Raw genomic sequence first — 25989 nt, 5'->3', positions numbered from 1 at the left:
TTTCCTGTTGATGATATCTCTGGCGGAAGCCAAGGAAAGAAAACAGTTTCTTCTAAATCAGAACAGAGACAGAGATGGATCTCAAACATCAGTGTGTAAAACTAAATGATGGTCACTTCATGCCTGTTCTGGGATTTGGCACCTATGCACCAGAAGGGGTAAGTACGGGGGTCCTGAAGTTGAGGGTTCAAATTAAAACAGTCCCAAGATGAGTGGAAGAAAGCCTGGATTGTCACATTCCCAGTTCCTGTGTGACTCTAGAGATGTTCACTGGAGCCTCAGTTTTGACAGGCTACAGCTATCCCGTGGATATAGTGGGACAGTTTGCAGGTTTGACTCTCTGATATGTGGTTGCCTGGATTATTCTTGGCATTGGTTTTTCCTCTTGTTTTCATTAATATCATAGTTTGTCAAAAGATTGGGATGGGTATCTCTGTATATTTTTATGGCTCAAGAAATCTTTCCTCCTGTCAAGGAGACAAGATGCAGAGTAGTCTTTGCAGAAAGAGACCTGGGAATGAATATGTAGAGAATTGCAATTTAGGTGCTGGGCACAAGACAATAAACTGTTTATCTGACTGTGCCAAGTTTCCCTCATATGTTCCTCAGCTGGAAAACTCTTCCTGAAAGGAGATATAACAAGTTTTTAGGAGAAAATCTATAATTTTATAAGACAAGTCTTTAATTCGTGGTCTTTCTTAATGTACTTTAGATTTGAAGCAAATAGGTAGAGCTATTTATGGAAAGGAAGTTGGACAAGCCGCCCTAAGCATGATTGCTGATGGCACTGCAAAAAGAGAAGACAAAAAGAAGAGGAAACAAAAGGGATAGACGAGGCAGTAGACTGAAAGTCAGATAATCTGCATTCTAATTTTGTCTCTCTGGTAGCGTAGTGGTTATGAGTCGGGCTACTAACCCCAAGGTCAGCAGTTCGAAACTGTTAGCTGTTCCAAGGAAGAAAGATGAGGCTTCCTGCTCCCATAATGATTTGTTGTTCTTGTTAGATGCCATCAAGTCTGTACTGACTCATAGCAACCCTATGCACAACAGAACAAAACACTGTCCAGTCCTGGGCCAACCTCACAATTACTGCCACACTTGAGATCAATAATGCTGCCACTTTGCCAATCCATCTTGTTGGGGGTCTTCCTCTTTTTCTGTAAAGATTTATAGCCTCAGAAACCCTATACAGGATCACTAAGAGTCAGAACCAACCCAATGCACATCACCACCACAACCAATTTTGTCTTTCAGACTACTTAGCCATGTGACAAGGGACTCGTAACTAAACTTGGGGTCTCACTTTTCTCATCTGTAACATGGGTGAAACTATTCAAGAGACATTATGGAGAACAGTGATAGGACTTGTCTACTTAGTAGTGCAAAGGAGGATGAAGGAAAAGGAAAGTTCAACCACATCCCTGACGCTTCAGAATCTGTGAGGACCGCATGTTGTTAAACCCAAGGAGAGAGCTGGTGGCCACTAGAGGGCAGTAAGGATTGAGTATCTTGAAAAGTGAAACTTAAAAATACTTTAAAAGATATGAAAAACATTTCATTTAATTTTTCTTTTTGTCCTTTATTCAGTACACTCTAAATTCTGTGTCTAACTTTTAGCTGTTGTTGTTATAAAGTACCATCAAGTTGGTTCTGACTCATAGCGACCCTACATAGGGTTTTGGAGGCTTTAAATCTCTGCAGGAGCAGAAATCCTCATCAAATCATGGACCTTGTGGCTCACAGTCCAGTGCTTAGTATATGGAGAGACCACATTCACAACTTTTAGTAGACAAAAAATGGAATTTCACTATAATGAAAGCTTTCCTAATTGAATTGGTCTTGGCTTTCAGGGCACCTAATGAATCCTTTAAGACTGCTGTAAGTTTGTTACTGTCGTTGAGTGCAGTGGAGTTGGTTCGGACTCATAGTGACCCCGTATAAGATTTCCGAGGAGCTACTGGTGAGCTTGAACCGAGACTTTGTGGTTCAAACCAACCTTGCAATACAGCGCATTAACCCACCTTGCAGTCCAGCACAAGGCCTCACCAGGACTCCGTTTTTAAGTTTAAAATTAATTTTAAGTTTTTAGGTATGAATCTATATTCTAGACTACACATTTTATACCTATTTAGAAAGAGGACTCCTGATGTGGCACTGTTAGGATCAGCACTGGACTGCTCGTTGGAAACCCTATACAAAGGTTGCTATGAGTTGGAATGGGCTCAAGTATGAAGTTTGATTCAAGTATGGTCCTGGCTAACACCCAGAACTAGGTTTTAAAAGGGATCCCATCATCCTTTACTCGATAAGTGTGTTTGACTGTACCAAACTATGTACACAAAAGATTTAGTCTCAATCACAGTTCCTTTTGTGACTTTGGTATTTTGTTATGTGTTAGACAAGAAAGTGATTATGTGACTAAACCCCTGGGAAAGCGCTTGGGCATTGAGTCTCTAATGAGCTCACCACCAGGAAACATTGCCCACATGTTATCAAAATTCCATCCTGGAGGAATCAAGAGTATTCTGTGTGACTGCACTAGAAACAATTGGAAGCTTGAACATGGTTTCTTCAGTGCTTCCCTTCATAAACCTTGTCCCTTTCTTGATTTTTCTTATCATTTCACTCTAACAAATCATACTCATAAAAACAACCTTGTGCTGTATCAGTAGATCCCTGAACCTAGGGGTGGTTTGGGGGACCACCAATGCCAGTGAAAAACAACTCCAGTCTCCTTGAACTGAAAGAATTCCTGGGATTCCCAACTTCATTCCTAAAATGAAATACTTCCAAGCAAACCAGTGAGCACCTCACATGCAGAGCTAACACGAGATATGAAGAAATGGTATCTCTCATTCAAGAATGAGAATACTTGAATACTGTCTTTGGTTTTCCCTTAGGTGCCTAAAAGTAAAACTGAGGAGGCAACCAGATTAGCTATTGATGCTGGATTTCGTCATATTGATTCAGCGTATCTGTATGAAAATGAAAAGGAAGTTGGACAAGCCATCCGAAGCAAGATTGCTGATGGCACTGTGAAGAGGGAAGACATATTCTACACTTCAAAGGTACTACGTGTGGTGCTGTGTGAATGGTTTGTGTGTGCTTATTTATGAAAGGACTGCGTATGGAAATGGATTATATAATTTTTTGAGTGGATTGGTGAACTATGTTCATATGTAAAACTTTAATTCACACATGTTTAAGTACTAAAACTAGTATCAAAAGAAGAGAGAGCTGGTGGTTTTCCAATTACTACTCTGTTTAGATTTATGACTTTAAAATATTTTATTTTCTAAGTCTTAACTAAACCACTGTTGTTTTGCATGGGTGATTGAATAACACCGATTCATGGTCAAATGAAAACTTTTCTTAGTATCGGTGTGATGTGGTAAAATTTCTTAACATTCTGAATCTCAGGTCCCACCTCTGTCAATGTAGAGAACAATATAAGAGAGCAATCTGATTATGAAGCAAGATACAGATAACATTTTTTGAATTGTGCTCAGCACATATTAACATGTTTAAAAATTTTTTTTTACTTCAGTTAGCCACTTGAAATGGATACTCATTCTTCACTCAGAGGATTAAATTGAGACTAGAAATAAACCTCAGTTTATGGAATTATTTTGCATACTCTATTAAACATAATTCAGATGATGGACATGATTGTGATTTGATAACAATTTTTATCTCGTTATTTCCTTCTAATTATAGAGGTACTAAAAATATACTCAAACTAATAATAACATTTATATGACATAATCATCCTTCTTCTAAGAAGAATGGGAGTTTTTGCCCTTATGATCATGTAGTTTTCAACTAGTAGAAAAATATCTAAATATTAGAAGAATCAAGCTAATACCCATCTCAAAGTTGAACATTAACACCCTTGCAAAATAGCCTCACTTTTTTCACCTTTAAAATCTGGAATTGGAAAAATGATCTTCAATTTATCTTGAAGCTCTAGAATTCTTATTCCTTAAATGACATTTTCCAGATTATACCAAAGTGTGTTCTTCCTTCTGACATAAAGCTGATAGAATTCCAAGGCTATTGTAAGGCACAGTAAGGTAGTAAAACTAAACTTGGAAGGTGACAAGAGAAATTGTTTATCTGGTCTAGGAAGATAGAAAATGAGCGGCGGTCCCTTCTTTGTTCATTACCTGTAATAAGATTCTCTCAGCACAGAGGTTTCAGTGCTCACCACTGTATTCATTGTTGTTGTTGGTGTTGTTAATTACCGTGGCGTTGGTTCCGACTCATAGCGACCCTGCACAGGGTTTCCGAGGCTGCAAATCTTTACCGGAGCAGAAAGCCTCATCTTTTTCCTGAGGAACAGCTGGTAGTTTTGAACTGCCGACCTTGAGGTTAGCAGCCCGATTCATAACTACTACGCTACCAGAGCTCCTTGCTCTATTCATTACATGCCAGTATTCCCTGCCTTTCACTTTTTTCATATGGCAGAGTTTCTATCTCTTTTAGCTATATGAGAGTATGTCAAAAAGCATTGCTACTGTACCAGTTCATACATGCATGGGTTTATGCCAAACAAAATGAGTTTTTAAATGTCTGTGTAATCACTAAGAAAAGTTTTTTTTTAGTGATATACTTGTCTTAGTGTCATTTTGTTGTTGTTGTTGTTGTTAAGTGCCATCAAGTCAATTCTGACCCATAGCAACCCTGTATAGGATTTCTAAGGAGCAGTTCGTGAGCTTGAACCACTAACCTTGCAGTTAAAACGACTTTGGAATCCGACTCATTAGCCCACAGCATAGGTGGTGGTTATGTGCCGTGGAGTCAGTTCCGACTCATAGCTATCCTGTACGGCGTTTCTGAGGCTGTAAATCTTTACTGGAGCAGAAAGCCTCATCTTTCTCCCACGGAACAGCTGGTAGTTTCGAACTACTGACCTTGAGGTTAGCAGCCCAATTTGTAACCACTATGCTAAGGAGCTCTGGTAGCGTAGTGGTTACGAATCGGGCTGCGAACCTTAAGGTCAGCGGTTCGAAACTACCAGCCGCTACGCGGGAGAAAGATGAGGCTTTCTACTTCCGTAAAGATTTACACCCTCGGGAGTCGGAACCGACTTGACGGCACTTAACAACAACAACATGCTACCCAGAGTTCCTTATTGCTTTCAACAAAAACAGTTCAGTCAAGACAGTGGCTTCTGAGAGGCTCTGCTGGATTAGTAAATTCAAGGCAGAGAGGTGAACTCAGACGGTGATGGTTACTGGTTTTTTGGAATACCAAACAGGTAATATATGATTTGTTGTTGTTGTTGTTATGTGCTGTGGAGTCGGTACTGACTCATAGTGACCCTGTACAGAGTTTCCGAGGCTGTAAATCTTTACGGGAACAGAAAACCTCATCTTTCTCCAGCGGAACAGCTAGTAGTTTTGAATTGCTGACCGGGAGATTAGCAGCCAGATTCGTAACCACTACTCTATAAATTAGTAGAGTTTTTCAAAAGACACAAGATGATCACAAAGGAATTAATTTTAAGGAAATTAGATATTGTGTTAGTAAGAAAAAGGATATGAAAGTTGCTCCAATGATTTTCCCCCCCATCGTGTCAGTGCACTTGCTCATTCTTTGAGGGTACCAAGGGCTGTCTTATAAGAATTTCACTGGGAAAGCTTACCCCATCCACGGTGCAGCCCTGATATTGCCCCTTCAGACTTTTTTTGCTTCACAAACTCAAGGATACTTAAAAGGAATGTAATTTGTGTCCCTCAAGGATGCCAATACTGTCTTTTTTGTTGTGGTATAAATCAAAGAACCCAGAATTCTTCAGGGAAAGGTTAGAGATGCCTTCACAAGTGTATAGACCTAGATGAGCGATATGTTGAGAAAAAATAGTTTCATATTTTGATATTTTTAAAATAAAGGTATGTATTAATTTGTAGTGATACTTTTTGGCTTACCTTCATATTGATCAATTTTCTCTACTTAATTTCAAAATGAAATCTACTAAAGTATCCCAATAAAGGACTAATATTCTGAATGAAAGCTAAAGATTACTCCTATTCCTACTGATTACAAATCAGGTTCATTATTTCAGTCTACATTAATGGCCCAACCAAAACTAAACCCGCTGAATATTGAGTCAATTCCAATTCATAGTAATCCTATATAGGGTTTCTGAGACTGTAAGTCTTTATGGGAGCAGGTGACCTCACTTGTCTCCCACAAACCACCAACCTTGTGGTTAGCAGTCCACTACTTATTCTAACTTTGGTTTAATATTAATAATATTTGCTAACAACTTTCACCCTTGAATTTGCTGAACAAGTAACAATCCATATGTCTATAGTCTATATCTCTTTATTAAATTGACTAAGTATGAATCAAACACAACTTCCATTCTTAATCTCTGCAGATTTGGATCACTTTCCTTCGACCAGAGTTAGTTCGGTCTGCATTGGAAATCTCACTGAAAAAACTTCAGCTGGACTATGTTGATCTCTACATTATTCATTTTCCAGCAGCTTTGAAGGTTAGCACTTTGCATAATTAAACCTTTTACTTCCACTTCATCTTGCATGAATGGTTGAATTTTATTTTTCTTAAGAGAGCATGTTGTTGTTGTTAAGTGCTGCTGAGTTAGTTTTGACTCATAGCAACCCTGTATAGGGTTTCTGAGGCTGTACATGTTTGGGGGAGCAAAAAGCTTCTTCTTTCTCCCATAGGAGGGTATTGGATTAGTATAACAGGGAAGGATCCTAAATAATACTTCATAATTCTAGACTGATTCTGTTTGTTTCATGTCTTTACCCTTGTATCATCATGTGTTCAGAGGACTAAGGAACTCTAATTGTACAGTTATATCTCCTTGTTGTTGTTGTTAGGTGCCATCGAGTCCGTACTGACTCATAGCGACCTTATGTACAGCAGAACGAAACACTGCCTGATCCTGGGCCAACCTCACTACTGTTGCCACACTTGAGTCCGTCAATGCTGCCACCTAGCCAATCCATCTCGTTGGAGGTCATCCTCTTTTTCTTTGACCCTCCACCTTCCAAACATGATAGCCTTCTCCAGCGAATGGTCCCTCCTGACAATATGTCCAAAGTATGAGAGACGAAGTTTGGCCATCCTGGTCTCCAAGGAGCACTCTGGCTGTACTTCTTCCAAAGTGGATCTATTGGTTCTTTTGGCAGCCCATGGCACTTTCAATATTCTCCTCCAACACCATAACTCAAAAGCTTCAATTCTTCTACGGTCTTCCTAATTCACTGTCCAGCTTTCACATGCACTATGAGGTTATTGAAAATACCATGGCTTAGGTCAGGTGCACCTTAGTCCTCAAGCTGACATCTTTGCTCTTCTACATTTTTAAAATATCTTGTGCAGCAGATTTGCCTAATGTAATACTTCTTTGAGTCAGTTCCAACTCATAGCGACCCTGTATAGGGTTTCCAAGGAGCAGCTGTGAGACCCCTTTAAAATGGAAAAATGTGAAATTTATTCAAATGTAGAATAGAGGTGTAAGGGATTATAAAAGATATGCCTAACAGCTCCACACATAAAACATTTTGCAAATATTAGCACCTGCTAGGTTGTTCCACCTACCTCATGGAGGCTTAGTGTCCAAACCCTAGAAATACTCTCTAGCATGGTTAAGGCAAAATCAATGATTCTGTGACTTGACTATAATTACTCTTTTTATTTGAGCCTGGAGAGGAGCTGATTCCACAAGATGAACATGGAAAACCATTATTTGATACCGTGGATCTCTGTGCCACATGGGAGGTGAGTGCTTGGGGGGAGACAGCCAAGACAAGGGAGACAGGAATGGGAAACCCAGCTCACTTTTTGTACTTAAATGAACTTATGAAAGCCTCTTGGCCTCATTTTTATCACCCTTAAAATCAGGAATTGGAAAAGTGATCTTAAATTTAGCTTGAAGTTTTAGAATTTTTATTCCTTAAATGACATTTTCCAGGTTATACCAGAGTGTGCTCTTCCTTCTGAAAGAAAGCTGACAGAATTACCAGGCTACTGGCACAGTAAGCCAGTAAAGATAAACTTGGAAGATGAAAGGAGAAAAATTTTCCATCTGGTCTATAAAGATACAAGAAATTGATAAATTTAGGCATGCCCACTGTCCTCAGACAACGCCGCCTACTGCTGACATGCACATATATAATAAAGTGTGAACCTTGGAATTTTCTAGGGGAAACCCCTCTAGGCAGAAAGGACAACAAATCAAACGCTCTCTACGAGGTACAAAATTATTGTGTCCAAGGAATACCAAGGTTTCTTGTAAAGCTGAAAAAGGGAAGGCTGGGAAAAGATGAGCTCAGAGGACAAATGAGTGTCAGAGCTGGCAGACTTTATTAAGAATAACTTTTGCTTTGTGCAAGCTTGAAAGTCATTAACCAAAACACCAAACCCAATGCCATCAAGTCGATGCCAACTAATAGCAACTGTATATAGGGCTTCTGAGTCTGTAAATGTTTAGGAAAGCAGACTTTCTTCTCCCCCAGAGGCACTAGTGGAATAGAACTGCTGACCTTGTGGTTATCCTGCAGTGCCACCAGCATTCCACTAGAGGACTTTTATCTGATTGATTCTCTGGTTGTTAAATGCTATTAAGTCAATTCTGACTCATAGTGACCCTGTATAGGGTTCCCAGGGAGCAGCTGGTGGGTTTGAACTGCAGACCTTACAGTTCACAGTCCAGTGCTGATCCTACAGTGACACACCAGGAGTCCATTTACTCTATGTTGTTGTTGTTGTTAAGTGCCATTGAGTTGGTTCTGACTCAGAGCAATCCTGTATAGGGTTTCCGAGGAGTGGCTGGTGAGCTTGAACCACTGACCTTGCGGTTCAAACTGACTTTGCAGTCCAGCTCATTATCCTGTAGCACCACACCAGGACTCCCTATTTACTCTCTAAAAGGATATAAAGACAATGCACACCACATATGCATATTTAAATTTAATTTTGAAATCAACAAAATTTACATGTCAGTTACCCAGTCACGTATTTCAATCACTGCAAGTGGCTAGTGGCTACCTATTGAACAGTGTTGTTGCTATTGTGAAGTGCTGTCAAGTCGATTCCGACCCATAGCGACCCTGTATAGGGTTTCCAAGGAGCAGCTGATGAGCTTGAACCACTGACCTTGCAGTTCAAATGACTTTGCAATCTGACCCATTAGCCCACAGGACAGTGTAGACATACACTATTTCTGTCATCACATGAAGTTCTACTGGACAGTGCATATCCGGATTCTGTGTGGATGATGTATTGGGGGGTTAAGAGTAGAATCAGAAAGGCCAGACATGAGGATCATGAAATAATAAAGATAAGTAATGATGGGATAAAAGTGTGAAGGCTGTAAGAAGTACATGAATTCTGGATCTATTCTGAGAGCAGAGATGACATAATGCTTTGATGGATTTAGATGAGTTATGTGAAACAAAAAAGCACCAGTTTCACTCTGAGATCCTTGTCCTGAACAAATTACTGGTGATGCTGGCTGTGACTGAGATGAAGACTGCAGGAGAAACAGTTTTGGAGGTGCAAATTTTCACCAACAACCATTCCTCCCACAGCCCTTTCTACTCAACTGAGGTTGATAAACCATGGCAGTGACCATGTAGAACTCAGACACCATACTCACAGTTACAGGCTTTATTAGGGAAATGAACAGGTGACAATTTGGGGTCTGAAATGCTCAGGGCATAGTTGTTCCAGTTGGCCACAGACAAATTCCCATTAGACATATCAGTACACCGTAAGCCTCACCCTGAAGGCACTCAACTCTAGCTCTATGGGTCAACAAACTAGCTCTTCACCTAACTCCTGGAAACACCTCCTTCTATAAACAACTTCTTGCTTAAAGTCACCCAGCTTTACTGGCTCCATGGGCTGGAAAGCCCACTGTTCTATCTACTCCTCTGGTTCTTGGTTCTTCCACTGTTGTTGCTCTGAAACAACTCCGGTGTCACAACTCTATGTCCCGGGTTGAAGAGGTTCAACGTACAGGAACATCAGAATCCAAAGGACGCACTCCAGTCTTCTTTGTTTGTAGTGAGATCCCCAACTCCTCCTTCTGAGATGGCTCATTTTAAACCCATGCTAGAGTTTCAAGTTTCTGTAATTACAATGAACTCTGCTAACATCCACAACTAAGTCATGTCATTCTATCCATAGTTTCTCCCACCTTCTCTTGCCCACACCCAGCAGGGCAGAAATGTTGTTTGGTGAGAATTACAGACAATAGCTAGAAGAGGTATTAGATAACTTACTATACCACAGAAGGAAAACCAGAAGCTCAGTTTTTGATGTGTTCAGTTCGAGATGCCTAATCAGACATCTATAGAAATGATGAATAAGCAGTTGAATCTAGAAGTCTGTGAATATGTAAGTCTTGGGGTAGGACTAGGACAGAGTTATCAGTTTGTGAGACTTGGTCATATAGATGGTATTTAAAATCCTGGATATGAATCATCACTTGTGAGTGAGACAAGATAAATAATGAAGTCTGAGGACTGAGCCCTTGAATCCTCCAATATTACAGGTCAGAAAAATGGATGAAACTCTAATAATCCTGCGAAGTAAGAGGAGACTGAAGAGAGATCAGTTCTTAAAATCCAAGTGAAAAAAAGTATCTCAAGGGAAAATAAATTTGTGTTTAAGGCTGCTGCTAGGTCAAAGGGGACATGCCCCTTTTGCTTTAGAAATTCATGACCCTAACTTGGGGTGTTTTGAAAGATTGGTGTGCAGGAAAGCCTTACTGGAATGTGCCATTAGAGAAAGAGAAGAGACGATTGGAAACACCATGCCTTACTGTCTCCTATTTTCCTAAGTATGAAAGACTAATTAAATTCTTGTCATTATCTCTTCCAGTTTTTTCTATATTGTGTTTGTTCATCATAACCATCAGTGCCAGTCAGTTTCATGGTCATTTTTTGACAGTATTTTCTTGTAATGGGCTCTATCCTTCATGTGTTCTATGGCCAAATCATCCAAATTAGTCCTCGTATTCCCTTCCTTCCCAGGCACTGGAGAAGTGTAAGGATGCAGGGTTGACCAAATCCATTGGAGTGTCCAACTTTAACCACAAACAGCTGGAGATGATCCTGAACAAGCCAGGACTCAAATACAAGCCTGTCTGCAATCAGGTAAGCCTCCTCTGCCCGTAAGACTTCTTTTGCTTTTTGATCCTTACATCATTTTTTCTGTAATTATGTATGAACTCTTCTCTTCCTATTCATCTTACCTTTTTGAACTAGAAGATTCTAAAGAACAGACTCTTTGTCTAGAAGGGCGTTAATAAGATTTGATAGGTGCTAAGGGTCTGTGTGTTGTTTGGATGCCTGAATTGTTTTTCTTGGTATCTCTATTTTTAGAGGTTCTTGACCTGTGAAGTAAACATGCATGATGACATTCAGAAACTATTAAAATCCTCCAGGTTAAAGGGATGAAGTTACTGGTTTATGGTGACTATAAAGGTAGAGGAAATCAACCCTAAGGATCATTTAACAATATGATGGAGTAGTGCTAGAGACTGACTAAATCTTACTCTTGTTTGCCTTGATTTCTACCATTAAATTCTTTGCATGATCATATCATTTTGGTTGAACATTTGCTACTGCTGCCTACATACGTGGTTTGGTTGCCTAGTACTGTTGTCACAGAAATGTCACATATGGGTACTCATAAAAAACCGAAATTTGTTTTCACAGTTGAGGCTAGAGGTTCAAATTCAAATGTCTTTAAGGAGTGGTTCTCCTCATCTATTTCAGCTTCAAGTGGCCGCTGTAATATACGTGGTCTTGTACGTTCACTTGTCTCTGTTTTCTGCCTTCCTTCTTCCCTTTTATGTGTCTTGTCTATTTTGATTTTTCACAGTTCAAAAATGATTAGCTTTAGGATTCATCTACAGTATAACGTCCTCATTAGTACAACAACAACAACAACAAATTCTAAATAAGGTCATATTTACAAGTTTAGGCATTAGGATTTCAGCACATGTTGTACAGGAATGCAACTCAATCCTTTACTCAATTCACACAAAAATTTTATTTTTTTAAATTGAGTACTAAGATTAGAAGGAATAATGTAAAAAAATCTTATAATAAAATGAAACTCTATTATAGCATTTATTATAACACGAAAAACTTTATATCTAAATGATAAAGCAAAGCTGTTTCAAATTTAATAAACAGTTAACTGAAAAGTAATTATTTTAATAGCTGCTTTATTAAATGCAAAGGGTTTAGGTTCACAGGGAACGAAATGAAGCATTAAAGCAGGGGATAATACCAAAATTGTGAAATAAGAAATTAAAAAAAAAAAAAGCAAAACTTATGAGTTAGTAAATTGCAAAAATAATAATTGGTTGCATGTAATAACATGATAAAAATAAGGGATGACATTATGGTAATGTAATAAGCCAATAAAAGCAAAAACTATTTTCAGCAAAAAGCATATGGTAAAAATATCCATGCTTATCCTTACTAATCTTAATTGATCAAACATAGTGATTTGAAAAGCAAAGAGAATCATTACTACTAATTATCATACCAAGCTCTGGTAGTGTAGGGGTTAAAATTCGGGCTGCTAATCTCAATGTTGGTAGCATAGTGGTTACAAACAGGGCTGCGAACCACAAGGTCAGCAGTTTGAAACTACCAACTGCTCCGCGGGAGAACGATGAGGCGTTCTGCTCCCATAAAGATTAACAGCCTCGAAAACCCTGTGCAGGGTCGCTATGAGTCGGAACCAACTCCACAGTATATAATCACCACTATAAATTATAGTTATAAAAATAAAGGACATAAATGCTCAAGCAAAAATTATTTTGAAATCCCCGTATAGAAGAAATGATGTAATATAGAACTCTTGTAGCAAATACAACAAGAAAAATAAGAAAATATAATTCAAAAAGATCAATGATTTCCATAAGAGAAGTGTGTAGATCTGGTTCCGAAGCCTTAGGAATGTACAGAGTCTGCTCAGAAGTTGGCTTCTTCTCATCCTTGAATTCAGCTGTTATTTTTCCCATGGCTGATTGTCCTTGGTTAATGTTGAGCTTGAATTTTAGGTTCGTTCTTTTGATGGGATGGTGTGATATCACAATTGTTGTTGTTGTTGCTAAGTGCCATCACAATAGGTTTGTCCTTTTTGTTTTTGTTTTTGTTTTGATTTGCATCCTGAACAAACCACTACCCTCAGTTATTGAGTTTCTTTACAAGGAAGAATGAGGTATTGCAAGAACTGGTACTAGGGAATAATAAGACCTTTGGATACAAATTACTGCATTATGGGACAAGACCCACTTTAGCTTCTTGTTTCAAAGGATACTGTTGGATTTTTGGTAAGAGTTTGCAAGGACCAACCTGAATTTTAATTGATTCAGAAGACAAAATTATCTTATCTCAGTGGATGTTGTTGTTGTTGTTGTTATGTGCCATGGAGTCGGTTCCAACCCATAGTGACCCTGTGCAGGGTTTCTGAGGCTGTAAATCTTTACAGGTTTGTAGCCCGATTGCTAACCACTATGCTACCAGATCTCCTTTCAGTGGAGGTGGAAGCCCATAAAGTATGAAGGACTGTGGAAAGGTCTCTCTTCCAGTAGAGGTTTAAGTGAATTACAACTCGTTACAGGTAAATTTGGAGTCCTGGTGTGGCGCTGTGGGTTAATATGCTGAATTGCAAAGTTGCTTTATACCACAAGGTCAGTGGTTCAAGCTCACCAGCTGCTCCTTGGAAACCCTATACAGGATCGCTATGGGTCAGAACTGACTCGACAGCATTTAACAATGACAATTAAGTTTAATGCTCACGTTTGGCAAATCATTTCATTAGTTTCTAGGCTATCTTAAGTTAAAGTTTAGCACCTGTGTAAAAAGAAACACCCGGCAGGCCCATAATGCTTGTTCATCATACATTATGTAGTAGTTTCTGAAAGACTTATTTGCTTTTATACCATTTCCCTGTTAGACTGAACATGCATACCAACCAGATCAGAGAACTACCTTTGATTATTGTCTTGGGATTAAAATCCGAAACAACTTGAGTTTCTGTAGTCTAAAATTTAAACCTGAGTTTACAAGTAAAAAAACTTAAAGAAAGTTTCCTCTACTGATGTCCCAGTTGTTGTTGTTGTCAGGTGCCATCTAGTTGGAACTGACTCATAGCGACCCCATGCACAGCAGAACGAAACAATGTCCGATCCTGGGCCAACTCCACCACCACTGCCACACTTGACGCCATCCATGATGCCACCTGGCTCATCCATCTCATTGGGGGTCTTCCTCTTTTTCTCTGACCTTCCATCTTACCCAGCATGACATCCTTTTCCAGCGACTGTTCTCTCCTGACAATATGTCCAAAGTACGAGAGACGAAGCTTAGCTATCCTGGCCTCCAAGGAGCACTCTGGCTGCACTTCTTCCAAAATAGATCTATTGGCTCTTTTGGCAGTCCATGGCACTTTTAGTATTCTCCTCCAACACCACTATTCAAAAGCATCAATTCTTCTATGGTCTTCCTTATTCACTGTCCAGCTTTCGCATCCATGTGAGGTTATTGAAAATACCATGGCTTGGGTCAGGTGCACCTTAGTCCTCAAGCTGACATTTTTGCTCTTCAACAGTTTAAAAAGTTCCTGTGCAGCAGATTTGCCCAATGCAATATGTCGTCTGATCTCTTGACTGCTGCTTCCACGAGTGTTGATAGTTGATCCAAGAAGAATGAAGTCCTTGACAACTTCAACCTTTTCTCCGTTGATAAGAATGTTGTTTGTTGGTCCAGTGGTGAGGATTTTTATTTTTCTGACATTGAAATGCAACCCATACCAAAGGCTGTGTCCTTTGATCTTCATCAGTAAATGTTTCAAGTCCTCTTCACTTTCAGCAAGCAAGGTTGTATCTTCTGCATATCACAGGTTGCTTATGAGTCTTTCTCCAATCCTGACTCCATGTTTTTCTTCATAGAACCCAGCTTCTCAGATTGTTTGCTCAGCATACAGGTTGAATAAGTATAGTGAAAGAACACGACCTTGTCGCACACCTTTCCCAATTTTAAAACATTCAGTGTTTCCATGCTCTGTTCGAACAACTGTTTCTTGGTCCAGATACAGATTCCTCAGAAGTACAATTAAGTGTTCTGGAATACTCATACTTCTCAATGTTGTCCATAGCTTGTTATGATCCACACAATTGAAAGCCTTTGCATAGTCAATAAAGCATAGGTAAACATCTTTCTAATATTCTCCGCTTTTAGCCAAGATCCATCGGACATCAGCAATGATATCTCTCGTCCCACGGCCTCTTCAGAATCCAGCTTGAACCTCTGGAAGTTCTCTGTCAATGTATGATTGTAGCTGTTTCTGTATTACCTTTAGCAAACTTTACTCGCTTGAGATATCAAAGAGATTGTCCGATGATTTCCGATTCCGTTGGGTCACCTCTCTTTGGAATGGGCACAAATATGGATCTCTTCCAATCAGTCGGCCAGATAGTTGTCTTCCAAATTTCTTGGCAGAGATGAGTGAGTGCCTCTTGTGCTGCCTCATTTTCTTGAAAGATTTCCATTTTTATTCCATCAATTCCTGGTGCCTTGTTCTTTGCCAATTGTTTCAATGCACTTTGGACTTCCTCCCTGAGTATCATTGGCTCTTGTTCATATGGTACCTCTTGAAATGGTTGAACAAAGGCATCGATGTCCCAGTAGAGGGCACTAAAAGCTCACAAATAACCAAATGGAGTGCTGCTCTTGGTTTTCAGCAATCTTTACTGGGGTAAGACTATGGGATTTAGATGATGTCTTGCTTTTTCAGTACAGTGTCCAGAGATACAGGACCTTTTGCTTGCTTGGGCAGCTCTAAACTGTCTCTTGACCAGATTATCCTCATATGGGATGTTTAGCAGTTGATTCTGTTGAAGAGTGCCCTTACAGCATTTAAATATCAGCCTGTGTCCAAAAGCTTTGTGGCTTATCATGACCATGAGCTATTTGAAAGCAGATTCATCTTCCTTGACTAACGTGAGCTCAAAGAAGTAGAACTATCTCCAATCGAAACTAAAAATGGGGAAATCGTAAGCATAATGAAAATGAAAGCAAGTCAAACAACAGTGAGAGTAAGCCAACAATAAAATTCGATGGCACCAGACACAAATAGAGGTACTCTCTGAGAAGTACTCATCCAAGTGGCTCCCAAAGGTCCATGGGAAAAGGAGAGTCCAAATAACTCAGCAGGATCCAAAGAAACTTTCCCTGGCTTCTGGGAGCTGACGATGGAGGCTTCAAAATAAAATAATCAGAGTGAAAACACTACAAGTCAAAACACACGTAAAAATAAAGAGTTTTATTAATGGCAGAAAGGTGTTTTGCGAAGCGGGGAACAGAGAATCAAGTAGCCCTGGCTGTGTACTCCATAAGACTTAGCATTACAAAAGTTCAAAAAGTTAAAAACTACAACAGAAGGTACATTTGGGGTATTTTCTAACTGGATAGTCTTTACAAAGTTGCAGGGAATAGGATCTTGGTTAATCACCTTTTGTAAGAGAGGAAATCAGGTGACAAGATACAGCTAATTATAAATTTCTTAGAGAAACTTTGAAATTATAAATATTTTCTAAGTATAGTATATATATGGAGTCCTGGTGTGTCACTGTAGGACAAGCACTGGACTGCTAACCACAGGTCAGCAGTTCAAACCTACCAGCTGCTCATTGGAAACCCTATACAGGGTGGCGATGAGTCGGGCATGACAGCACTTAACAATAAACACCACTAAATTGAATTGAAAAAAACGGAGCAAAATCATGTTTTCCTGTTAAGTCCCCATTTTATTTAAAGTCAAATTTTTACCACACACAAAAAAAGACAAGCAGTGCTTTTAACAAAATGGAATCCCTTACGGAAAAAATAATCCAAATCAGACCTTAGTTAGGAATTTTTATTCCAATCAAGGCCTTAATTTTTAAATGTTCTGCCTCAGAACAAATTATTTGTTGTCTCTCTCCCTCTGTTTCTCATTCATATGGATTTAGGGGGTTTTATTTATTCAGTGTTTTAGAAATTGTTTTTAGTCGTTATCCCTTCTGAATGAGCCCTAGTGGCACATTTATTTAAGCACTCAGTGACTAGCCAATAGGTTGACAGTTCATGGGAGAGAATCTGACAGTCAACTTCCACAGACGTTTACAGCGGTTCAGCTCTGTCCTAGAACATTACCATGAGTCAGAACCGACTCGACAGTAATTGGTTATGTGAATTTCTTTTCATTCTTACCATTCAACTGTTTCTTGTCCTTTAAACATGCACTCATAAGTCTTTGAGTACTTTCGTGCTTCCTGGCACAATTTCATGTTCAAAGCTTAAAAGTTCTTTCTCTGTCCCAGATCCAGAATTACCCTTATCTCCTTGTTGGTAAGTGCCAAGAGTTGGTTCCGACTCATATGGACCCTGTAAAGGGTTTCTGAGGAGAAGCTGGTGGGTTTGAACTGCCGACCTTGAGTTTACCCTACAGCGCCACACCAGGATTCCTTCCTTATGGTAGACAATGGTATTCAGTAGCTAAGTACAGGGCAATAGATACTTCTCTGGATCATTGTTTTTGGCTCTTTCAGTGGACAGAGAAAAATTATTTTTCAGTCCCTAGTTCATGTTGCTGTTTCTACTTCAAATACAACTTTACAGAATTGTTATTCAACTTCTTTGACGTTTGTGCTTTCTTTTACATCTTAATATCATGATTTTATGTAATCCAACCCATTTCTGTCTTGGCATTCTACAGGTGGAATGTCATCCTTATCTCAACCAGAGCAAGCTCCTGGATTTCTGCAAGTCTAAGGACATTGTTCTGGTTGCCTACAGTGCTCTGGGATCTCACCGAGAAAAAAAATGGTAATAAATCACGGAAAGTTAATCTAAAATGCCATTATTAAAGAAACATATTTAATTATATCTTAACCTGTTTCCTGGTGTTAACTCTGAACATCTTGAGTAAATGATGGTGAGAAATTGTGGGATTCTTTATAATTTCATTACCCAGTCAAATGTTTTGACATTATGTGTCTGGTTATAGATAATCAATGTGAAAGAATTTCTGAGAATAGAAACAAAGCTAGAAAACAACATTAGAGATTTCTTATCCCATCAACAATTCACAGACACAGGGACACACAGCCTAGAAGGCATGCTCCAAAGACCTATGGCAGCATCAGGGTTAATACAGTCAGAGAAGAACCAAGAGAGTCCCAAAGTCTAGGCAGTTACGGTCAGTTTCTCCAAAGTCCATTAAAATGTCCTGTGAAATCTAGTCTCTGAAATAACAGTGTGGCTAAGAAGATGAAAGTTACAGGTTTATCCAGAGGGAGGGGGAAGCAAGGTACATTGCCTTTTGAGGAGATGCAGATAATTTGTCTGGAATTTGGGCTAAGGACTCAGGATGTTAGTTTACATTTAAATCTAAAGAAGCAAACCAGTTAATTATCTCTCAGGGCTGGGTTAGTGATTATATAAAACTGTATCATGTGAGACCTTCAGTTTAGCAGCCCAGGGCTTTAACCACTGTGCCACCAGGTATTCTTTCAAGCTTAAGAGAAAATCAAAATGAGCTGGATGGCGGCACCTTAAGAGAATGCTGGACCCGCATCATCTCTGATTCAATACATCTGGGAGAACCATTAGAGTTTGCATTTCTAACAAGTTCCCAAGTGATGCAGATGACAATGGTCCAGGGGCATATTAGAGAACTGCTGGTCTAGAGAGATCACTTCAGTCTGCCTCAGAAACATCCTGAAACATTGAAAACTTAGCCTCTTGTGTTCAACATTTCTGCATTTCCTTCCAGGGTGGACCAGAGCTCCCCTGTTCTTTTGGATGATCCAGTTCTTTGTGCCCTGGCAAAAAAGCACAAGCGAACCCCAGCCCTGATTGCCCTTCGTTACCAGCTACAGCGTGGGGTCGTGGTCCTAGCCAAGAGCTTCACTGAGAAAAGGATCAAAGAGAACATGCAGGTGAGGGACAGGACTGTGGGCATTTGGGTGGCTAAACTGGAACCTTCAGAGGTGTTCTTTGTCAGGCATAGGACATGTGGGAGACATGGTGGTGTCCCTGGCATTTCCCATGCACATATGCCTTATATACATTCACTAGGGTTTGCTTCTTGTTCAACAACAGAGAGGCATCATGGCTGCATGGAAAAAAGGATTGGGCAGATATCAAAGCTTTGAATTCTAGACTTCATTGCAATTTACTTTATAACTCTGTACAAGAAGCATATCATTTTCTTCATTTCATAAAAAAGATGCTTAGATTAGGTGAATTTTTAGTTTCCAACTTTAGGTTTCTTTTGCTAGGAACTAGTTGAAGGCTGTGAATTACACTGTCCCTGTAGCTGCTTACCTAACCAGACACAATGGTCTGCACTGTGAAGACTAAGATCCTGACTGACCATCTCTTCCTTCTTGAATATCTACAGAAAGAGACCCATTTTTTGGAGAAACTTAAATTGTTATTATCTGCTTTATAAATAAATATGTATATATATATATATATCCCATTAAAGATATAGAAGGAAGAGTAAATCTCTCCCAATCTGCTTGTCACTCCTCAATTTACTCAGTCTTCCTCAGCATGTCATTCTCTGTTGGACTTTTTCTTTTCCTAGGTATCCCATAAGCATAATTGTATATGTGCTCTTTATGTATCGTTACAAACTACATGAACTGGTATAACATTACTTTTAAATGTTGATTTAAAAGACACAAGCTTTCAGTTTTACCTGGGAAGACACATGTTTTCAAAGTCAAGCATGTGTTGTCAATGTAAGACTTGTGTTCAGTCAGCTTGCAAATTTTCTAAAATGTATCACAAACACAAGAGTATACATATAAAACCATATTCATAGTTAAAACTATAACAATGCAATGAATACCTGAGATCAGTCAGGTAATAAAATAGCCCATTCTGCCTATCTGAAGCTCACTGATCATATCTCCCTCTACTAAAGGTATCAATTCTCCTAATACTTCTAATAACCAGTTACTTAGATGGCTTTTATAGTTTTCCTATTTAAGGGTATGTCCTTTTTAAAACTGCCTGTTTTAAAACTTGACACAAGTTGAATCAGACTGCATGTTTGGTAACTTGCTTCATTTGGCTAAAGCTAGCTTTGTAAGATTCATTCACGTGATGCATGCAGCTGTTACTTGTCGTTTTTACTTCTGCATTGCCTTATGTTTCATGAATATGTAATAATTTAATTATCTAAACGCAATTGAGGCATTTGTTGTTTGATAGTTTGTCTACTTATTTGGTTTTGCCATTTGAATAATGCTGCTAGAAACATTTTTATATGTGTTTGCTGGTACACACATACCAGAGTAGCCACAGGATATATTCCTGTATGCCAGAATGAAACTGACCAGTAATAGAATATGAGCAGATTCACATCTACTAAACAATACCAACTTTGTCCAAACTGTACCTAGTTATAGTCCTATGAGCCACACAGGAGATTCCTCTTTGTTCAACACTCTAGCCAATATTAACATTATTGGCCTTTCACTTCCTTGCCCATCTGGAGAATGTGTGATAACCCTTCATTCTGACTTTACTTTGCATTGCCCTGAATATTAAGGTAGGTAGATTTTGCATATATTTATTAATCCACAGTTCCTCTTTCTAAAGTGCCTATGCAAGACTTTATATACTTGTTGTTGTTGTTAAGTGCCGTCAAGTCGGTTCTGACCCATAGCGACCCTGGATAGGGCTTCTGAGGAGTGGCTGGTGAGCTTGAACCACTGACCTTGTCGTTCAAATGGACTATGCAATCAAATGCATTAACCCACAGAACCACATCAGGACTCCTTAAAATATTTAATATACTTAAAGACTTAAGTATATTTAAATACTAATATACTTTAAGACTTAAAATACTTGCTGATGAAGATCAAAGACCACAGCCTTCGGTATGGATTGCATCTCAATGTAAAGAAAACAAAAACCCTCACCACTGGCCCAATTAACAACAGCCATATAAATGCAGAAAAGATTAAAGTTACTAAAGACTTCAACAATCATGGAAGCAGCAGTCAAGAGATCAAACGACATTTTGCATTAGGCAAATCTGATAAACAAGACCCCTTTAAAGTGTTCAAGAGCAAAGATGTCAGTTTGAGGACTAAGGTACACCTGACCCAAGCCATGATATTTTCAATAGCTTCATATGCATGTGCAAGTTGGACAGTGAATAAGGAAGAACTGATGCATTTGAGTTATGGTGTTGGAGGAGAATATTGAATGTACCATGGACTGCCAAAAGAATAAACAGAATACAATATATCAATGAAAATTACCAAAAATATATTTTTGAAATATGCCTGTTGTTATTGTTGTGGTTAAGTGCCATCGAATCAGTTCCAACTCATAGCAACCCTGTTTAGGGTTTCTGAGGAGCAGCTGGTGAGCATGAGCTACCAACCTTGCAGTTTAAATGGCTTTGCAGTCTAGCACATTAACCCACAGTGCCATACCAGGAAATATGCGTGTAGGTTCCTGTATATCTTCTACAAACATAACCCAATCATCTTTGAATAGCAGCACCTTTCTTTTTACTCCCATTTCTTTAAAGATCTCCTTTATGATTATATTGTTCCACAGCCTCAAAATATTGTATCTGTTGTTGTTAAGTTCCTTCAAGTCTTTCCAACCCATAGCAACCCTGTATAGGGTTTCTGACGAGCAGCTAGTAAGCTTGAACTGCACACCTTTCGGTTAAATACAATATGAAGTCCTGGCATGACACTGTAGGCTAATGCACTGGACTGCAAAGTCATTTGAACCAAAAGGTCAGCGGTTCAAGCTCACCAGCCGTTCCTCAGAAACCCTATACAGTGTCTCTGTATTGTATCTAGGAATGGTTCATGCTGTTGCTTTTGATTTGCCTTGTATTCATTCACTTCCTGAATATTTTCAATCTCTATCGACTATCTGGAACTCTGGTTAGACATGTGGTAGAATTTTATATTCTACTCTCTATTTTCTCAACCTCTTATTTTCCCACCTGTTTTGGGAGGATTTTTAAAATGACATTTTGGATAAATTCTTCAACTCTATATTCCATTTGACTTATCTTCTCATTTTTGTCTAATATACTATTTTTAAATAATATTTTTATAAAATGATAGTTTACACAGCAAATTGGGTTCCCATTTAACAATTTCTACACAGATTATTCACTGATACTAGTTTTCTTTTACACAATGTCATCATTCTCCTTCATTTCATTCAGGTTGTACCATTTCCAGTGTTCTTGTTTCCCTGCCCCTTTACCTTCTCATTGCTTTAGAGTAATTTTTGACAATTTGGTTCCAATAGATGATTTTTTTTTTAAGGAGCTCATTATTCACAGGTGGTTTTCTTTGTTTTATAAGCCAATCGGTTATTTAGAGAAAAGGTCACATCAAGGGTTAATTTCGGTTTGACATTTTAAAAGTATCTCAGAGCAATAATCTCAAAGAGTCCCCTAGTTTCAGTTGGTCCAGTAAGTCTGGACTTTTTTAAGAACTTGAGTTCTTTTCCACATTTTTCAGAATCCATCTATTGTATCTTTTTTTTTTCTCTTAAATGTTTTATTATGAATTATGTGATAGTTTACATGGGAGAACATTAGTTTTACATTCATTCTATTGTATATAGTCTCATTGCCATGGTTACAATCCCCTCCATGCAATCCTTCCCCCATACCCCCCAGGTCTTCAGCACACACTCGCTCTCCCTCTCTGGATCTAAAGTCTCCAAGTTGCTCCATTGCTCCACGTCATCATCTCTGCCTCCATTTCAGGCATCACTGCTTCTCTGGATAGGGTCCTGCTATCTGCTCTTCTCCCTTGATGGTCCTAGGGACCTCCACTACTAGACTGAAAAGTTAATCACTCCCCTCCTTGCTATAAAATGTCCACCTTTACATTTCCAACCCTCACAATCAGTCTTGATAACAATTATTCACTACTGTATTACAAGAGATCCATCTGCATTTCATTGCATCAGCCCTGCCTAGTCAGATTGAGTAGCCCTGCCTACTCACTGGAGATTCTACCTTCCTCCAGGCCCTCTGGATCTAGGTTCCCTCTTGAAAGCTTATAAGCCAGTCACTTCTTGCCTTTGTAGCCCCCGCCCCCCATTTTGGGTAGCCAATGTCCAAGTTGCCCATCCCTGTCTACTCTGTGTGTGGAGGGGGTGGGAATGATTTTTGCTGTAAGGACTTGTTCCCTCTTTTGAGCTACTGCATCCATAGGTGTAGGTCAAGTTCATCAAATTGTATGAGAACATCTTTTTTTTTTTTTTCCTCTTCTTTTTACTTCTGGTTGATCTCTGATCATCCAGTCACTGAAGCCAGGATAAGTGGGATTATCTGCAAGTGTGGGTGTTCTTATGCATATGCCCTCTCTTCTTATCAGCTAGACGCTTCCCTCTCCACTCTAGTCCTCTGTGGCTATGTCACTGACTCTGGGCCCAAGAGTCCCCCGGTCTTGCCACACTGCTGGCCAACCAGGTCTTCACCCGGGTTCACAGAAGTCTGTTGAACATTGTAGGGCTTAGCTCACCACTTCATTGCTGTTTTTCCCTCACTTCCCCTGATCGGTGTTGAGCGTGGTCACCAATCACAGCGTGTATTCCCATTGAGTCTTAGTCTTGGAAGGGGGTTTGCACTGAGGGGACCCGACCACTTGCCTTGATGTCTCCTGGGCAAGCAACTTGCTTGTTCTTGTAGTAACAGTCGGTCTGCCTATGCTGTTTTATATTTTTCCTGTAGGTCTTTCTTTCAAGAAGTATCTTCTGTTCTTCTAGCCACTCCAGGTTGGTCTGCTTGTCCTTTCAAGTGGGAATTTCCCATCTCTGGAGATCTGGATATGGTTCAGGCTTCCACCTATAGTCTTATGTATTGCAGAGGCTCCGCAGGAAGCCTCCTTCACTGGGCACGTTGTAGCCCCATTTTAGGTATTCCAATCAGTTATAGGCAGAAGACGGACTTACAAGCTTACTATGGTGATGCTTTTGGCTATTCCTTTCTCTCCCCCTCTATTTTATAATATAATTCAAGGAAAACCAAGATTCAAAAGACAGCCAAGCATCTTAATATTATTCCCCCCTTTTCCACATTCCAACCATGGCTCGATCTCTGTATCCCAGAACCCTGTTGTTTCCAGGTTGTGCACCATCTATTGTATCTTAAGCTATAAAACCCATGAAGCATATACATGCAGTCCAGTGTTAAACATGAGCGCTCTTCCAGAGTGTGTCTTTAAGACTCTGTAGCTAAGTCAGAACAGGTGCATAGAGTTCCTACTTAGTCTTACTTTACTGCAAGAAGGTTAGACGTTGGGCTGCTAACAGCAAGGTGGGTAGTTTAAACCCACCTGCTTTTCTACAGGCTAGGTTTAAGGGCCCACTAGATCCACTATGAGATGGATCTGAGCTAAGACTTCGTTAATAACCTGACCTCCAAATGCCCCTACTCTGTCTGGTGGACCACAGTGATGTTTTGGTTCTCCTGGAATTAATGTCACTTCAAAGCAGTGTCCAGGAATCCCCTAAAAGTCTAATTGTTGCTGATATAAATGGTGTCTTTTCTTCTATTTTAGTTCCAAACTGGTGTTTGTTAGTATGTGGAGAATTCATCCATTTTTTTCATAGATATTCATACCCAGTCATATTTCTGTTTATGCTAATGATTCTACTTTGATTTTCTGAGATTTGAAGTTATACAATCTAAAAATCATTTTAAATTGTTTTTCTCTCTTGATAGGTTTTTGAATTCCACTTGCCTTTAGAGGACATGAAAACCATAGATGGCCTAAACCAAAATGTTCGTTATATCACGATTTCATTGTAAGTATTTTTGGTAAAGATATTTGCTCAATTTCTTTTTATGTAAAGAAAGTATAAGAATTGCTAAAATTCACCTCAATACCAGAAGGACCATGTCCAGTTTTAGAAAGAGGTGAGACTAAAGTTTAGCCAAAACTCTCAGGCTGGGTTCACCCCAAATCTCTCTTCACCAAGTCAGTAAAAAGGTAAAAGGGTTCCACGGTCCACTGGCTAGTCACATATACTCTGCTCTCCTCACTCCATATAATTTTCCAGGGCAAACCAATTGCTTGCTTGAATTTGAATTTGCTATGTAGGTCTCTCATCTCTACAACAATCTCACAGACATGTGGTGGTGGTTATGTGCCATGGAGTTGGTTTTGACTCATAGTGACCCTGTACAGCGTTCCTGAGACTGTTAATCTTTTTGGGAGCAGAAATCCTCATCTTTCTCCTGTGTAACAGCTGGTAGTTTTGAACTGCTGACCTTGCAGTTCACAGCCCGATTTGGAACCACTATGCTACCAGAGCTCCATTCTCACAGACATAGAGATTGAATATTAGTGATGTCACTTAAGGAAATGTTTCCAAAATTTTTTTTGTCATCATCTTCCCTCAAACTTAATTCCTCAAACCTGCTCAACCAAAGGCATCTCCATCAACCGTCTGATCTAAGCCAGAGATTACCATCACCTCCACTGTTGTTGTTAGGTGCCATCAAGTCCATACTGACTCATAGTGACCTTATGCACAGCAGAATGAAACACTGCCCGATCCTGGGCCAACCTCACTACTGTTGCCGCGCGTGGGTCCATCAATGCTGCCACTTGGCCAATCCATCTCGTTGGGGGTCTTCCTCTTTTTCTCTGACCCTCCTTACCAAACATGATATCCTTCTCCAGTGGCTGGTCCTTCCTGACAATATGTCTGAAGTACGAGAGACTAACTTTGGCCATCCTGGTCTCTAAGGAGCACTCTGGCTGCACTTCTTCCAACACAGAGCTGTTGGTTCTTTTGGTAGCCCATGGCACTGTCCAGCTTTCACATGCATATGAAGTTATTGAAAATATCATGGCTTGATCAAGCACAACCTAGTCCTCAAGGTGACATCCTTGCTTTTCAACACTTTAAAAAGGTCCTG

The 25989-nt window shown here is 39.5% G+C and overlaps 1 protein-coding gene across 1 annotated transcript; it reads left to right on the top strand.

Moving 5' to 3' along the window:
• Window positions 1-74: 74 nt before the first annotated feature.
• Window positions 75-24873, top strand: LOC102829046 (aldo-keto reductase family 1 member C1 homolog). Its single transcript, XM_006862787.1, has 8 exons — window positions 75-158; window positions 2901-3068; window positions 6386-6502; window positions 7681-7758; window positions 11019-11141; window positions 17767-17876; window positions 18826-18991; window positions 24787-24873. Exons 1-8 carry the CDS (start codon window positions 75-77, stop codon window positions 24871-24873), a joined length of 933 nt encoding a protein of 310 aa, XP_006862849.1.
• Window positions 24874-25989: the final 1116 nt, after the last annotated feature.

The sequence above is a fragment of the Chrysochloris asiatica genome, unplaced genomic scaffold, assembly GCF_000296735.1.
Source record: "Chrysochloris asiatica unplaced genomic scaffold, ChrAsi1.0 scaffold00050, whole genome shotgun sequence".
Taxonomy (NCBI): domain Eukaryota; kingdom Metazoa; phylum Chordata; class Mammalia; order Afrosoricida; family Chrysochloridae; genus Chrysochloris; species Chrysochloris asiatica.
Note: the sequence above shows the minus strand (reverse complement) of the source record. Positions and strands in the feature narration are given on the sequence as shown.

Bases quoted from the DNA above. Each gene is read 5' to 3' on its own strand.
- LOC102829046 (XM_006862787.1), top strand. From the start codon at position 75: ATGGATCTCAAACATCAGTGTGTAAAACTAAATGATGGTCACTTCATG. The intron at 159-2,900 runs GTAAGTACGGGG...GTTTTCCCTTAG, and splicing joins GCACCTATGCACCAGAAGGG to GTGCCTAAAAGTAAAACTGA. The intron at 7,759-11,018 runs GTGAGTGCTTGG...CTTCCTTCCCAG, and splicing joins ATCTCTGTGCCACATGGGAG to GCACTGGAGAAGTGTAAGGA.